This window comes from Pseudorca crassidens, chromosome 9 (assembly GCF_039906515.1).
Source record: "Pseudorca crassidens isolate mPseCra1 chromosome 9, mPseCra1.hap1, whole genome shotgun sequence".
NCBI lineage: Eukaryota > Metazoa > Chordata > Mammalia > Artiodactyla > Delphinidae > Pseudorca > Pseudorca crassidens.
This window is the reverse complement of record NC_090304.1, coordinates 104,624,831-104,642,652: the sequence shown is the minus strand read 5'-3', so window position 1 is coordinate 104,642,652 and position 17,822 is coordinate 104,624,831. Positions and strand designations below refer to the sequence as shown.

Genomic DNA, 17,822 nt, shown 5'->3' with positions numbered 1-17,822 from the left:
TAGGGTAGTATTCCATATTTATATGGTGCTTCTTCAGATCTTGGTTGTAAATGCTTTTCATTAAGATAACATGGAGACCACAATTTTCTCTGAATCACAGATTAGTCCTGTTAAGAAGCTGAACATTTTTCTTTTCTACTACTCTTTAAATAATATTGATATTTTAATTTTCAAAACCACAAATGGGGGAACCTCAGAATTTAGAGCTCTTTTTCACTGTCAACTTTTAAAGAGGCACTAGTTGCTCATATGATAATGGTTTGAGACTGTAACTTCTCTTTTTTTAACATACTATGTAGTACTTTATGATATTCAGTAGGAGAGAGCAGAAATCTAAAGTTTCTTAGGTTAAGTTTACACATAAGACAATTAGAGGGGGAAGAACTAGGAAGCGACCCTGTGTTTGTGTGCACCCTTCCTTAGTGATCTCAGCCCTGAATTTAGGAGGTACAACCAGATGTGATCAAACCTGGTTTGGAAAGCTGACTCAGGGTCTGATTAGCCTCGTACCGTGGAAGATTCTTCAAGTGTTCAGAGAAATTATAGTGGTGAAGTAACTCCTGTTTATTGACACTTGCAGAGTTAAGTGGTTGGCATATGTAATTTCATGTAAGCATTGTAGTAACCCCGAGTGATGCTATTGTTATAGTCATTCTCATTGTGTATTTGAGGGAATTGAGACTTAAATAGGTCATCTGCTCAAGACCTTGCAAATTGGGAAGTGATTAGAGAATGGATTCAAGCCCTTAGGTCTGTCTGACTGCAAGGCCCATGTTCTTATTTCTCATGCCAAAGGTCAGGTGTTTTGTAGGGCAGGCTTCTAAGACTTCTGCCTTTAAATAAAGGGTTCTTATTATCAGTTCTGTCTTCCTCAAATATGGAGCTTTGCCCCTCCAGCTCCTGCAAAAGAAAATGTTGGGGTGGGGAGTGGGGAGAAACAACCCACAAAAACAAACAAAACCCACCCTGATCGTATCAGTGTTCCACACCAAACTTCATAGGCTCATAAAGTGCAGAGGGTTATTTGACATCAAACTGAATATGATTACATTTTAATCTAATAAAAAAAGAAAGAAAGAATTTCAAGAAAAGTATTTTCACACTGTTAAGATTAAGGTTCTACATGTTCAGACTTCTAGAACTTTATCATGTTACTGAATTCCTAAGAATATGTAGTTATTGTAATTTATAAATAACTGTTCTCTTAAAATAGTACTAGTTTTCAAGCTTCACATCAAATAGTACTAGTTCATCCTGGAAAAATAAGAGCTTAGATCATTTAAAAATTCTTAGCAGAGAGGCTTCTATAGTCTTTTTATTATAACCCACTCTAGTATTAGAATCCTTTAGTGTCAGGAATTTATAGCCACCTCATGTTTCCTCCTACTCTCCTCTGCTAAAATGCAAATCTTTCTGTTCTGTATTTAGAAATGAAATTAGTCAGAGTCTTTTATATAACTAAAGGGGTAAAGTTAAAAAAAATTCTTGCTTTGTTTTTGTACAGAGTTGAGGAACAAAACCAATCACATTTATTGTTTTAATTTATAATTTAAAATTTTAAAATAAAAATCAGTATCAGGGGCTTCCCTGGTGGTGTAGTGGTTGAGAATCCGTCTGCCGATGTGGGGGACACAGGTTCGAACCCCAGTCCGGGAAGATCCCACATGCCGCGGAGCAACTAAGCCCGTGTGCCACAACTACTGAGCCTGCGCTCTAGAGCCCATGAGCCACAACTGCTGAGCCCACTTGCCACAACTAGTGAAGCCCGCGCGCCTAGAGCCCGTGCTCCACCACAAGAGAAGCCACCGCAATGAGAAGCCCGTGCACCGCAACGAAGAGTAGCCCCCGCTCTCTGCAACTAGAGAAAAGCCCGTGCTCAGCAACGAAGACCCAATGCAGCCAAAAATAAATAAATAAATTTATTTTTTAAAAAAATCAACATCAGTTTTAGCAGGAAAAATGTAAAATTTACTTATATTACCCTAAAATCACATAAGCTAAATTTGAGCCTTCTTTTTATTATTATTTTTTTAACATCTTTATTGGAGTATAATTGCTTTACAATGGTGTGTTAGTTTCTGCTTTATAACAAAGTGAATCAGCTATACGTATACATATATCCCCATATCTCCTCCCTCTTGCCTCTCCCTCCCACCCTCCCTAGCCCACCCCTCTAGGTGGTCACAAAGCCTTTATGTTCGTTTCTGAAATTCGTAGCTCTGAGAACAGTAAATGTATCATGTAAATAATGTCTTCTTGTAACCTGATGCCCATTTTCCCAAGGGAACTATGATTTTTAAAGCTTCAACATAGCACGCCCATTGTGGTTTATCACTGTTGATGTCCTGCTCTAGCAAGAGCAACACCATGAGGTTGCTTTGGTTTCATTCTTAACCCTGAAAAAGAGACATTTTTATTCAAATACTCAAATATTTTAGTTGACCGCAGGCATGCTATTCCACGTAAGAGTTGTGTTGGATATTCTGAAGAAGCAATTTGTTGCCAGTTTTCTGCTTCTCTTTTTCCAGATGAATTGTTCGCATCTCCTCTGTGTCTGAAAAGCTCTTCTCTAAAATTTACTACAGATTTATTTTCTATATCTATTAGTGTCATCCATTTGCATTCCACTCAGTAATGCCTTTTGAAGTGCCTCCTCTTCTCTCTTATGAGTAAATGGAAGCCTATTTGACTTATGTAACTGTTAGTAGCTTTACAAATTTTCAAACAAGAGCCATTACTGTCAGTGCTATTTTAAATTCAGTATTGCACGTACATGACATTTCTCAAATACCTGGTTTCCTCCCTTTGAGGTTGGAATGTACAGATATCAAAATTGTTACAGTCATCCACATTCCAGAACCTCATCCCTGGGCTGGCCCCAGATATTACCCTGGCAGCTGTTACACACATCAGTTAAAGAGCTGTGCTTTTTCTCTTACTTCTGAAATTGTTTATAACATATTGATCAAAAATGATTCTCTACTTTCTTATTCCATAATAACTTCAACAGTACGTTAAGATTTAATACTCAAGCTTATCTACATATTTTCTTTGACATCTACATATTTTCTTTGACATCTACTTTGGGATGGGTGGGGGGGCATCAGTGAAACTCAAGGCTGAAACTGCTTTATTCCTGCTTTAAAAATTAGAAGAAAACTCAGTAGTTCCTAGAGAGACAGTGAGGATTTTGCATTTTGAGTATCAACCTGGTAGAATATAAGTTTTCAGAAATTCAGAACGTATAGATACTATTTACCTTTTTTTCTCTTACTACAGTGCATTCCTGAAACATAGTTCAAAAATTAATCTTTAGAAAGTATATGACACTTTCTAGTAAAAGCAGTATTATAAATGGCCATTGTAGTGTTCACCAGGGACTTGCTAGCAAATAAATCAAAGAAACAATAGTGTATCATGTATTATGATATTACTGGAATTTCTGTATTTTCCTTCAGTTTTCATTGGAGATCTGGTTTAGGATTCAGTCTTTTTCTTCATCTTGCCTTTTTTAGCACTGGGAAGAGGCCAGTGAGTGGAGCCAGGGAAAGGGCAGATCTAGCAAGATAGACCAGAAGATTTACAGAGAGAAAAATAGAGTCAGTGACAGAGTTTCTTAGATATGTCCTTACTCCATCAAATAAAAACCTACTCTGAGTTTGGTTTGCAAGAAACTCTTTAACTCTGATTTGGATGGTGTTTTTTGTAAGACTAAAAAAACACATCATCGGGCTTCCCTGGTGGCGCAGTGGTTGAGAGTCCGCCTGCCGATGCAGGGGACGCGGGTTCGTGCCCCGGTCCGGGAGGATCCCACATGCCGCAGAACGGCTGGGCCCGTGAGCCGTGGCTGCTGAGCCTGCGCGTCCGGAGCCTGTGCTCCGCAACGGGAGAGGCCACAGAAGTGAGAGGCCCGCATACTGCAAAAACAAAACAAACAAACAAACAAAACACATCATCAGAATCATTCATGTGTATTTTCAGTCATTGGCTTAAAGAACTCCCTTTACATCATTATTCATCCTTTTGCTTTATTTATGTTAAAGCTCTTCTATATTATGAAAAAGGAAAAGTTATCAAAGGTTCTATATTTCAGTTACTGGAAAAAGTGTTTTTAGTTCAGTTGGTTTAATATTTGAGTAACATATAATCTTGCTCATATAGAAATTTTTCTTTAAAAGTTTGTCAAATTACTACTCTAGTGAATCAGTTTAATTTCTAAGTCCTTTTATTTTCAAATAAAAGCTTTGTTGGTTTAGTTTAAAAGTAATTTAACTGATATACTCAAGGCTATAAACTAAGTAAATATTATATCATATTTTTCCCAGCATGAGTGCTGACTAAACTGGTTCAAAAGCTGTGTTTCTGAGTTGCTGACAGATCCTTTCAGGACATGCTAAAAATAAGTTAATTTTGGCATCTCTTCCCAATATCCCTTTTAATAAATTTGAAAATGCTGAGTAACACAGTTCACTTCAGCTCTTTGATTAAGAATGTAAATATAAATCTGTGTCATATTTCTTTGCTGCTATTTAAGGCATCAGCAACCTATTACAGTTTTCCTGTTTTTAGAATTCTTTGTCTATACTTGTACCCTGTAGAATTTTATGTTTGTGTTCTTTTATTGAAAGACACTTATAATATGTTTGCAGAATCCCTGTGTTTTTTACAGTTTCTAAGAGGGACTCTTGCCTTGGCTTAAGGCTTTAGTTTTTTAAGTTGCCACTTACCTTCTCCAGTCTTTCGTACTCATTTACATCCCTGCAATGGATACAGGGCAAGTAGGAGTAAAGGAGATTTACCACATGAGTATAAAAGCAAGACTTTCAAAGTGCATCTAGGGCTTCCCTGGTGGCGCAGTTGTTGAGAGTCCGCCTGCCGATGCAGGGGACATGGGTTCGTGCCCCGGTTCGGGAAGATCCCACATGCCGCGGAGCGGCTGGGCCCGTGAGCCATGGCCACTGAGCCTGCGCGTCCGGAGCCTGTGCTCCACAACGGGAGAGGCCACAACAGTGAGAGGCCCGCGTACCGCAAAAAAAAAAAAAAAAAAAAAAGTGCATCTAGTTTGTCATGTTCAAAACTTAAAAACTAAACAAAACAAACTAAGTGATTATCTTAATAGATACAGAGAAATCATTTGATAAAGGTCAATACTTGTTCATTTTATGTATCTTGGCAATTAACAATAGGGGGTTTTTTAAATCTATTTAAGGTTTCTACCCAAAAACCCAAGAAAATTTTATTCTTAATGGTGAGACATAAGAAACAATCTATTTGAAGTCAAGAACAAGATCATCATTTATTCAAGGTTCAGTGAAACTAGACAAAAAGACATGGAAGGGATAAATATGTACTATTTGTAGATGACTGTCTTCAAATCCAGAAGAATCTACTGTCAAATTATTAGAAGTATTAACAGAGTTGAGCAAGGTTGCTGAATGAAAGATAAATAATACAGTGACAACAGAGTACCTAATATTTATTAAGGTTTTTTTTTCCTATCCAGCAGAAAAAAAGTGCTTTATATTTAATTCTCACAGCAATCCTATTAGGTAATTACTGTTTTTAACTTTTTCATAGATGAGGAAAATGAGGTCTGAGAATTAGGTACCTTGTCCACAGTCATACAGCTAGAAGTCACAGAGGCATGATTGGAACCTCAGTAGTCTGTCACACCATGCTAATTGTGTTTCTATATACCAGTAATAAATTATTAGAAACTCTCATTTAGAAAATAGTACCATTTACAATAGCAATGAAAATCATAAGTTTCCTAAGAATAGCTATAACAAAAGTAAGTGAGACCTTTATGGAGAAAGACTAGAAAAACTTACTGAAGGACATAAAAGAATCTTAAATACATGGAGAGATATACTGTCTTCATGGTCAGGAAGGCTCAATATTGAAAAGAAGTCAGTTTTCCTCTAAAATAATCTGTAATTCAATGCAGCTTCAATCGAATTCCCCAAAGTTTTTTTCCTCCTATAATTAGAGAAGCAGATGCTAAAATTTATATGAAAGAGTAAAGGGCTAAAAATGTAAAGGCAGGGCCTCCCTGGTGGCGCAGTGGTTGAGAGTCCGCCTGCCGATGCAGGGGACACGGGTTCGTGCCCCGGTTCGGGAAGATCCCACATGCTGCAGAGCGGCTGGGCCCGTGAGCCACGGCCACTGAGCCTGCACGTCCGGAGCCTGTGCTCCACAACGGGAGAGGCCACAACAGTGAGAGGCCCGTGTACTGCAAAACAAAACAAAAAATGTAAAGGCAGTTTTGAAGAATAAGTGGAGGGACTTATTTTTCCAGGTATTAAGACCTATAAAATGCTAGAAATTAAGAAAGTGAGGAATTGATGAAGAGAGACTGGTAGGATTGAGAGAACACAGAAACAGACCCCTCACATACTATACACATTTTTCATGTAAGAATTAACCTTACAAATCAATGGAGAAAGAATTATCCAGTAAAAGGTGATGAAATAATTGGTTGTGCGTAAAGAAAAAAGTAGTGTGATCACATCTCTGCCTCATCCCAAACATACAAAAAAGTTCAAAGGCAATTAAAAACCTTCAAGTGAAAAAGGTTTAGGAAATAAAAGCTTTAAAAGAAATAAGACAGTATGTTTATGACCTTGGGTAGGGAAAGATATCTTAAAGCATGGAAACCATACACAAAGACGTGATTAGAAATTTAGACAAGATAAGCCAAAGACTGGGAGGACATGTTTGTAACATAAGTAACTGACAGGGGACTCGTTTCCCGATTATATAAAGATTCTTGCCCATCAGTAAGAAAAAGACAACCAAATAGTAAAATGGGCCAAGGATGTGAACAGTTATTTCACTGAAGAGAAAGACTGAATGACCAATGAACATGAAACAATGCCTAATCTCATTAGCAAGCACAGAAGTGCACTTTAAAGTGGAATAATAATACTGATCAGATTGATAGAAATGAAAAAGTCTGACAGAACTGAATAGGACAGAGAAATGAAGAGTGGAATCCTGAAGTACACCCTATGGGAAGGTTATGTTGGTAAATCATTTTAGAGAATATTCTAGCAGAGTTGAAATAGGGTTGAAAAGTACATACTCTAGAGCCCAGTTGTCCTAGTCTTCAGCATGAGTGCCAGAGAAATTCTCTCAGCTGTGCCAGGAGACACCAGATTGCTCAGTGCAGTACTGATTGTAATAACAAAAACTTCAGAACTCTCTGAATGACAGTCAACAGAATGGGAGTACAGCTGTAGTATATACTTACAGGGGAATACTATAATGCAATTAAAAGGGATATACTGAGCCACAGTTATATATTCTCAAAATAGATAACTTTGAGGAAGGTTTGGTATAGTATGATTCCATTTCTACAAATTTTAAAAACATGCAAAATGGTAATATATATTGCTTATGGCTGTATACATGTACAGCTAAAGTATAAAAACATGCATGGAAATGATGACATAAATCGCAGCAATATCTTTTTGGATCCATCACCTAAAGTAATGGAAATAAAAACAAAAATAAACAAATGGGACCTGATTAAACTGAAAAGCTTTTTTGCACAGCAAAGGAAACCATAAGCAAAATCAAAGACAACCTACAGAATGGGAGAAAATATTTGTTGTTTTTGTTTATATGTATCTGGTAGGTTGGTTGCATTTCCCTGCCTTGGAGAAGTGGCCTTTTGTAGGAGGTGTCCTTGGCGTCCCAGCAGCGAACTCCCCTCTCATCACCAGAGCTTTGTGCTGGGCTTGGGTCACAAGAGGCTGACTGGAACCCTGTGGGGGCCTGGGACTAGTGCTGGCTCACTGGGGGGCAGAGTCAGGGTTCAGGAGATCCCGGGGCTGTTGCCTGCCCACTGGTGAGTGAAGCCAGGTCTTGGGACTAGTGCTGGCCTCCTGTAGGGCAGGGCTGGGTCCTGGGTTCTGGCTGCAGAGCCCAGGGGTCCTAGGGCTGGTATCAGATGGCTGGTGAGTAGCGCTGCTTCCTGGCGCCCTTGGCTGTGGAGGCTGGGATGTCCCAGAACTTGTGTTTGCTGGCTGGAGGATGAGGCCAAGGCCCAGAGGATGCTGGGCCTGCTGCCTGCCTTCTGGTGGTTGGAGCTGGGTCCCAGGGTCTCTTTCTGGAGGTCCCTGGGGGTCCCAGGTTTATTGTCTGTGCACTGTTGTGTGAGACCGGGTCCTGGATCCTCTGGTGGGCCTGGCTGTGTCTAGGGGCGGCTGTGGGCTTTGGGAGTCTTAAGCAGCCTGTCTGTTGGTGGGTGAGGCTGTTTCTACACCCAGTTAGTTGCTTGGCCTGTTGCGCCCCGGCACTGGCGCCTATAGGCTGATGGGTTGGGGGCTGGGCTGGGTCCTGAGGCCGATAAGCTAGAGGGAGGATTCCAGAATGGTGCTTGCCAGGACCAGTGTCCACATGGTAGACCGGACTCCTTAAAAATGGCTACCACCTGTGTCTGTGTCCCCAGGGGAGCTGCAGTTGCTCGCTGCCTTGGAGAGACGCTCCAAGATCAGCAGGCTGGTCTGACCCAGGCTCCTTTCAAATCACTGCTTCTGCCCTGGCTCCCGGAGTGTGTGAGATTCTGTGTGCCTTTTAAGAGTGGAGTCTCTATATCCCCCAACCCTCCGGGACTCCCGAAAGTAAGCTCTGGTGACCTTCAAAGCCAAATGCTCTGGGGACTTGTTTTCCTGGTGCAGGACTCCTGAGCTGGGGAGCCCAGCATGAGGCTTGGACCCCTCACTTCTTTGGTAGAAGCTCCGTAGTTATTACTAGTCTCCTGCTGTGGTTCATCCACCCTGAAGGTTTGACTGTATTGCAACTCCACCCCTCCTACCTGTCTCGTTGTGGTTCTTTTTTTATATCTTTAGTTGTAGAAGATCCTTTCTGGTAGGTTCTGGTCTTTTTCATCGATGATCGTTCTGCAAATAGTTGTAATTCTGGGGAGCCCGTGAGAGGAGGCGAGCTCAGAGTCTTTCTACACCATCTTGGCTGATCTTGAAGAGCAGAATTTTTTTTAGAAAACTAGTCTGTGGATATAATAACAAAGTAAGGGAAAAATCAATTTGACATTGCTTAGAGAAAAGTCCTTTCTCCATATCTATTGGTATGAATATATATGTTGTTGTGCGTTAAATGAAAGCAAGTTTATGGAATTTTGTATTAAAATTTGAATCTTTTCATATTTATTTAACATAAAATATTTCAAAGTATGCAACAGAGACAGAATTTGAGAGGTTATAAAGACCCTTAAATATCCCAGAGTCCAGTTGCCTGTATTTCTATTCCAGTCTCTTAAATTTCCATCAAATGGTCATCTAATCTATGTTTGTAAAAATTTGAGCAAAAGGCAGGACATTGTGTTCAATTGTGAAAATCCATTGGACATGTAAACCTTACACTCATACTTTATTATACCTTAGGTTAACCAAGATAATCTCCTCAGGTATTATGCATCCCACTTCTACCCTCTCACTCTGTCTGCTTGGCCATATGAATTCATTACAGATCTTAGAACTTGATGCATATAATCAAATAAACCTAATGCCAAGGCTCTTATCTCACACAAATCATCTTCCTTTAATTTAATTTACTGAGAAATTACTTCAAGCCCAGACTTCTCTCACGTCAGTCTAGAAGATTTCTAAGACCCAATTTAGAGAACTCTGAATTTAAGTGAAGTATTATGAGAAAAGGAGAATTCTTAGGATTTGCTGGAGAACTACTATACTTGTGTAGTTAGAAACTCCTGGTGCCCTGCCTCTCCATTTCAAGGTTCACCGTGCCCCTATAAACTGGTTGTTGGTATCATAAAGATTTACCTTGGAGATAGTAAGTTGTGTGTCATACTGCTAAAGCTTTTAACTACTGGAAGAACTGGTCTGGTTGCGTTTGTGTCAAGTTTGAAGCAATTGCAAGCATGAAATCTTGTCTAAATGATATGGAAGAAGGTAGCCTTGTGGCACATGTTGCATTTTAACCCTAGAGTAGGGAATTTGAATACACAGTGGTATGATTTGCTTTTGTCTAAGTACTGTTTTGTGTTGTATTTTTTATCTGTGGAAATGTCTGTTATCATTTTCATTTCTCTGATCCACCATATTTGGTGGACCTTAACCCTAACACACTTTACACTGTATTCCAAGGTTCCTTTGCTGAAGTGGGTTTATAAGCACTTACCTGTCTAAAGCCAGTCCCCCACTCTCCCTTCCTCAGGAGAAGTCTCCTGATTTCATTGACAGTATTCCGTACTCTGTTCCTCGAAAGGTAGTTTTACTAAGGAGTTTACTAGTTTGTTATAAGAAAATGGATGGGGGCAGTGTAGTGTCCAAAAGCCATTTTATTGTCTAAGAAATGGGAAGAAAATATTAAGTGAAGAAAAAATTAATATGAAGAGACATTTATATTCGGAAGTGTTGTTAGATCTTCAAATTCGGAACTAAATTGAGTATTTTTATTAGTTTAAATTTCCAGTGCAATGAAATTTGTCTATCTCAATAGGTAATTGATTATTTAACTATGGATGCCAGAGTTTTTCACCATAACTATCTCTAAATTGGAATGCCAGTTGTAATAACAATAGCAGCAACACTAAAATTGTGTAGAACATAGTTCAATCTTTCTTTGAAGACTTAGAAATTATTTAAGATTGCATGTCTAGTCACCATTATGAATATTAGTTATTTTGGTATCTCACATTGGGATATAGGTTGACAGGAAGAGACCACACCCACCCCTCATTCCCATTACAAGTTTAGGTTTAAAGTTCCCAATTTCTTTAGTAGTGTTTTTAGAAAGGTGACAGAAGCAGCATGGCCACGCCGAGTAGAAGCCAGGTTGTGCGCATATCAGCACAATTTCCCAGAACCCACAAGTGCCAGATGGGGGCACAGAGTTGCTAATGACACTCTCCACTGGTCTTAATTTTGTGTCATACTGCAAGCTCCTACTTGAGTCTTATGTCATTATTTAGGAAAAATAAATATGAATGGTCTTTACCCTACAGGAAAAGATAGCCAGCTTTCCTTCTTCTTGAGCCAAACTTAGAACACCAAAGACAGTCAAAGCTACCAGGTGTCCTGGAAAGTCCAGTTCTACCCAGGTTGCCCTCTGACTAATGTAATTTTATTGTGTATGAGAGTTTGGTCGGAGGAGCATGAATACAAATCTATTTCCTTAACAGTTATCGCTGAATTGTGAACGTATTTCCTGGTTAATATATAATTAATTTCAATCAGTAATTCGAGATATGATACTGCCAACTGATGTGAAAGAAATAAACCTATTGCTCTCTACTTGCAGAGAGCCCAGTTCAATATGGCAAACTATCATGGCAGGTTTTTTTAATGCTCTCGCTCCATTTATGCTGAAAATCGTCACTCCCTTCCTTCTTTTCTTCTGGGGAGTATTTTAAGAAGTCATAGTCGTTCTTCATGATATTCAAATCTTTATGACGTCCCAAAGCTGGCCAGTGGGAGTCCATTCAACTCAGTTCTTTTGACATGGCTCCTGATGGGTGTGGGTGCTTCCCCTGCTTTCTGTCTCAAAAAAATATCGCAGTCTCACCTTGTGCTTGCTTGCTATCAACTTGCAAACAGGCATTTCTCCAAGGAGTCCTGGTTTATTTTGTTAGGGAATGATATTTAGAAATCCAGATCTGAGACCAAAGGCGTTCATGCAACTGGAATGTCATTGTTTCTAAGCCTTTTCAGTAGCTAGAGCTTAGGGAAAATGTGTATATATTTTAATTTTGAGTTCATGTTCACATTTCCAACTCATAGCTAACATTAGGGATATTTTTTCTTAAATTCCTTTATTTTATTATTGTATCTGCTTTCTCTCACACAGTTGAAAGAAGTTAAATATTACTTGGTAGTTGTTTTGTCCCTAGAATATATCCCGGTAACCATGTGCAGTTAGTTTATTGTTGACAAGGCATTTAAAATATTTTCTCTCTGTTGACAGTATTACCAATTTGATATATTATTAGATACATTTCTTAGGTTATTTCCAATCTTAGGATTTGCTTTTTTAACTTTCTAAATTTATATTTGAACGTGTAGAAAGAACATTAACATAATTCAGAAGTCAAACTACATAAAAAGGTATATTCAGAACAGTCTCATTTTTTATCCCCACCCTTTCCCCACCCATTTTTTTTACCCATTATTATTAATTTCTGGTTTATCCTTCCAGTGTTTCTCTTTGCAAAACTAAGCTCTTATGTACACACATACATGTGTTTATTATATATTATGAATTTATGTGTGTGTGATGTATTTATTCCATATCCTTTCTTATGCTAAATATACTGTTCTCTACCTTCCTTTTTGACTTAATATATTCTGGGGATTGCTTCATATCAATAGGTAGAGATCCTCTTTAAAAAAAAACAAAAGCCAAACAGCAGTCCTCTGCACAGATGTATCCATTAATATTCAATCAGTTTGCTGTTAATGCACATTTAGGTTTCTAATACACCTATCGGGTTATTTTTAAAGTAACCTTTCTAAAGTGTTTAAACTCTTCAGTGTGTTTTCATTGCATAAAATCCAGACTCTGTATTATGGCCTCTAGTGCTGGCCTTTACCTACCTCTTCAGCCTCATTTCACACAGTCTTCCTTGTTCACTACACTTGCATCTTCCAGTTCATATATGACTTCCTCAGACCTTCCCTGACCACCTTATCAAGGTATTGGGTTGGCCAAAAGGTTTGTTTGGTTTTTTCCATAAGATGGCTTTAGTAGCGCTTAGTTGTCTTTAACTTCATTCGAAACAATTTTGTTAGATTGTATTGTGACAGCTGTCATATCAGTGTGCATTTAAAAAAAACTTATCAAAATTGGTGAATTTTTGTGTAGCCACTTTAATATTGAAGATGGAAGAAAAAAAGTGACACTCTCAGCATATTATGCTTTATTATTTCAAGAAAGGTAAAAACGCAACCGAAACGCAAAAAAAGATTTGTGCAGTGTATGGAGAAGGTGCTGTGACTGATCGAACGTGTCAAAAGTGGTTTGCGAAGTTTTATGCTGGAGATTTCTCTCTGGACAATGCTCCACAGTCGGGTAGACCAGTTGAAGTTGATAGTGATCAAATTGAGACATTAAATCAAATCGAGACATTAATTGAGAACAATCAACGTTATACCACTCGGGAAGTAGCTGACATACTCAAAATATTCAAATCAAGCGCTGAAAATCATCTGTATTAGCTTCGTTATGTTAATCGCTTTGATGTGTTGGGTTCCACATAAGTTAAGTGAATAAAAACCTTGACCATATTTCTGCATGTGATTCTCTACTTAAACATAATGAAAATGTTCCATTTTTAAAACAAATTGTGATGGGCCATGAAAAGTGGATACTGTACCATAATGTGGAACGGAAGAGATCGTGGGGCCAGTGAAATGAACCACCACCAACCACACCAAAGGCCAGTCTTCATCCAAAGAAGGTGATGTTATGTATATGGTGGGATTGGAAGGGAGTCCTCTATTATGAGCTCCTTCCAGAAAACGAAACTATTCATTCCAACAGGTCTAATTAGTACTGCTCCCGATTAGACCAACTGAAAGTAGCACTCGACAAAGAGCGTCCAGAATTAGTCAACAGAAGATGCATAATCTTCCATCAGGGTAATGCAAGACCACATGTCTCTTTGATGACCATGCAAACACCGTTACAGTTTGGCTGGGAAGTTCTGATTCATCTGCTCTATTCACTAGATATTGCTCCTTTGGATTTCCATTTATTTCGGTCTTTACAAAATTCTCTTAATGGGAAAAATTTCAATTCCCTGGAAGACTATAAAAGGTACCTGGAACAGTTCTTTGCTCAAAAAGATAAAAGATTTTGGGAAGATAGAATTATGAAGTTGCCTGAAAAATGGCAGAAGGTAGTAGAACAAAACGGTGAATATGTTTTTCAACAAAGTTCTTGGTGAAAGTGAAAAATGTGTCTTTTATTTTTACTTAAAAACCAAAGGAACTTTTTGGCCCACCCAATAGTTTCTTTTTCTCATCACTATTACTGCACTCTGTTTATTTCCTACTAGCAGTTAAAAGCAATCTGAAATTACCTTGCTGTCTTAATTTAGGCTGTATCATATAGTGGCTAAGAACTTGGGTTTTGAGCTAGACCATCTGACTTTTAATCCTGGTTCCATGACCTTAGACATGTTACTTAGCACTCTGTGCCTGAGTTTCTTCCTCTAAAAAAGGGGTCATAATAGTATTTTCCTTATAGGATCCTATGAGAAATGAATGGTTAATAAATATAAACACTTAATGCAGTTGTTGGCACGTAACTAAGCATAAAATAAATGCCGGCTATATGGGTATTATTATTTGTTCATTCCTTCTCTCCTCAGTAAGCTCTGACAGCAAGAGCTTGTCTCACTTGTTGCCCACTGTACTCTCAGTTCCTGAGGTACAGGAGGCACTTACATGTTTGTTGCTAAATGAATAATAGCTAAAATTCAGTTCCCATCCCTTTGAAGCATTCCTGGAAATCTGACTAAAAGAATGCTTTCTCATGTACATCATATGCAGTTGCCAAATCCAACATATTTTCATCAAATTCAGCATCAAAGTACAAATGCCTACTTTTTAGCATGTGTCTTGGAAGTTCTGGTTAATTATTAAAATCTGAAAAAGAAATCAGAAATTATTCTTATCAGAAACAGGATGGAATTACCATATTTGCTTTAACACAGTTATATATCCATGAAATCCGAAAGGATCAACTAAAATTCTCCTAAAATTGTTGGGAGTTTAGAAAATGATCAGATTTGAGCCATACATAAAGAAATAATTTTCCAGTATACCAGTTAAGACTGTAATTGAAGAAAACTATTATTCTACAAAAGCAGCAAAAAAAAAAAAAAAGGTAAAATACTTAGCAGTATCCCTAGAAAGAAATATGTGGAATGTGTCTTTTCATAAAATTAGAAAACTTTACTGTGAGATATAATAGCTTTAGAAAACTGATGACACACCCTGTTTCCAGGTAGAAATATTGAATATTATAGAAATTAAAATTCTTCCAAATATATAAATGTAATATTAAATTACCATAAAGCAAACTCATTTGTTTTTATTCATTAATCTTCTCAAAATTATTTTAAAGTTTGTTAGAGGATGTTCAAAAATGAACAAAAATGGTTTGATGGCCACACTTTAACAACAAAGATTCATAACACACAGTCTGCTAGCGACTAGGGGAGAATAAAACTCATACAAGTTCAGTGACTTTTAATATACTAATATTACAAGTGTGACATATTTCTGAAGTTACCCCAGTGTGCTATAAATGTCTCAGCAGTTGAGAGACCATGTCATTTAACTTTGTAGCAAGGATCTCAGATACAAGTGAGGTTGTAATTTACCCAGAGTGTCACAGCATGTTAGAGATAGCATCAAAATTATACTGACGATTCTAAGTAAACTTTAACTAATTGGTATAGAAAAAATAAATTTCCTCTTTAATCTGTGTACAGTCTAGGATGACTGCCTTGTCCCAGTTTGTTCAGGACTTTCCTGGTTTTAGCACTGAAAGGCTCATGTCCCACGAAACCTCTCAGTTATGGGCCAGTTACAGTTGATCACCTTTGTACAGTTCATAGAAAAGATGCTTAAGTCTGTAAATAGAGTTTCCCCCAAAATGTAAAGAGAGTGTTTAATCTGGTCAGAGTAACCCATCTAGTGGTCCATTTAGGCCACAAGTTAATCTCAGTACATAGAATTCCTACAGGAGGATTCATCAGTTCAAGGGATTTATGATTTGGGTTCCTTCAAGAAACTATAGCAGGGTTCAGTAAGACTCCTGTAATCATATACAAACTGAGTAGGAGGATTGAGGCCATGTGGCTTAGTGTTCTATCCTGCAGCTAATCTCTGATCTTATGGTAATTTGTTGTATGTTGACTTCTAGAGTAATTTTCCCTGCAGGCTGCACTTCTCAGCAAAAGTCAGTTTTCGAAGGATTTGTTTGCTTTCAGATCTTTCGCTGTTATCTTTCTAACATATAAGTCAGTGGAAATATCTTACTATATGTAATTTACTTATCTCTTGCCTTGATCTACAAAGGATTTAAGGTGACATATTTGGTAGACTACAGATGAATGTTAATAGAAAATCTAATGCTTTTTTATGTGTGTGTGTGTCTTGTACTTACATAGCCATTAGTTTGACAAGTGTGATCTATATCATAATGCAATGAGAAAGAGGGAGGGTTTTTTTTGTTCGTTTGTTTGTTTTTGGCGGTACGTGAGCCTCTCCCGTTGTGGAGCACAGGCTCCAGACGCACAGGCCCAGCGGCCATGGCTCACGGGCCCAGCTGCTCCGCGGCATGTGGGATCTTCCCGGACCGGGGCACGAACCCGCGCCCCCCGCATCGGCAGGCGGACTCCCAACCACTGCGCCACCAGGGAAGCCCCGAGGGAGTTGTTTATTTTTTCAGTTTTACTTTCCAGATTGTAAATGTCATGAAAATTTCTAACCACTAAATAAAATATTTTAGAAATTAACTAGAAATGCAGTTTTTAAATTTACACCATTTTAAGTCTTACTTACCATGAAGATCTCCAAAGTAATATAAAACTCACGTCCCAGTTATCCTGTAGCACGCTTGGGTAGCATTGGGAAGATGGCTGGTTTACCACGCTTGATTTAAAGAAGTCACAAATTATAATACTTCAGTTTGCTCACAATCCCATCAAATAAGATCACAGGCTGGCGAGAAGAACATGCAAAACCCTGATATTATTTGTAAAGCAACTGTTTCTTCAACTTCTGCTGAAAATTTCCTACAGAATATAAAGTATACTTGTAATAGATTATTTTGTAGTCAGCTATTGAGATCTGCATTTCTTTTCACACTAAGTAAAAATGTGACCTCTTACCCCAACTAAGGTATTTTCTCTTTATTATTATTTTTTAGTATCTAAAAAGCACGGCAAGCTCATTACTTTCTTACGGACATTCATGAAGTCTCGTCCAACAAAACAGAAGTTGAAGCAGCGTGGGATCTTGAAAGAAAGGGTATTTGGTTGTGACCTGGGGGAGCACCTTCTGAATTCTGGTTTTGAAGGTAAAAATAAAATTTATAAACTCATAATTTTAGTTTCTGACCTCTCCCTGTTGATTTCCTATAATCAATTAAAGTAGATTAGGCAAGCAGTACCTATCCCAAGTAAGTTCAGCAGCACGTATTGAACGTTCTCAGGTACTCACCTGAGTTCTGGGGCAGCTGAGAATCAAGAGGGGTCTAGGAATGCACTTTGGCATCAGAGATGCTTGTGATCTGTTCAGGAAGAGGAAAACATTCACACAGAGGGTATAGTAGCTATGCTAGTTTACATTATTTTCATATCTGTCCAGATAGCTTCCTCAGCCAGTTTTCCTTCTCACGGTTTATTCTAAAATGTTTATTGCTCTTTTGAAAAAAAAAGTCATAGTTTTGAGACTGTATATTACCAAGACCAGCCTCCCAGCTTTTATAACTAGAAATTTCAATTCCTTTTTCTGTAAATTAAATTCTTATTCAAGAATTCAGTGCTTAGATGAATGGATGGATGTGATCATTATGAGGGAGTGTTTTCCAGTTTGTTATTAGCTTTCAAATATCAATTCAGCAAGTTTTAGTTGTGCTTAGAAGTTTTGGTTGTGTTTCCATTCTTAGTAAGTGTGGTAGAGAGGACAGATGCCAATATATTATTTCTTTATGAAAAAATAACAGGTTTAATAACTGTAATGGTTATATATTCCCTAACTATAATAAAATCTATTCTAGTGGAACAAAGGGTTTGTAGGTGTCATTGATTTTTTCATAGGATT

At 38.1% G+C, this 17,822-nt stretch overlaps 1 protein-coding gene across 7 annotated transcripts in view; it reads left to right on the top strand.

Annotated features, from left to right (window-relative positions):
* ARHGAP32 (Rho GTPase activating protein 32) overlaps positions 1 to 17,822 on the top strand; it is a 267,370-nt gene that overhangs the window by 211,483 nt on the left and 38,065 nt on the right. For all 7 annotated transcript variants that reach the window (XM_067751560.1, XM_067751559.1, XM_067751558.1 and 4 more), the window contains one exon: positions 16,927 to 17,076. In XM_067751560.1, the coding sequence (XP_067607661.1) occupies positions 16,927 to 17,076 (150 nt within the window). The remainder of the gene's footprint in view (positions 1 to 16,926; positions 17,077 to 17,822) is intronic.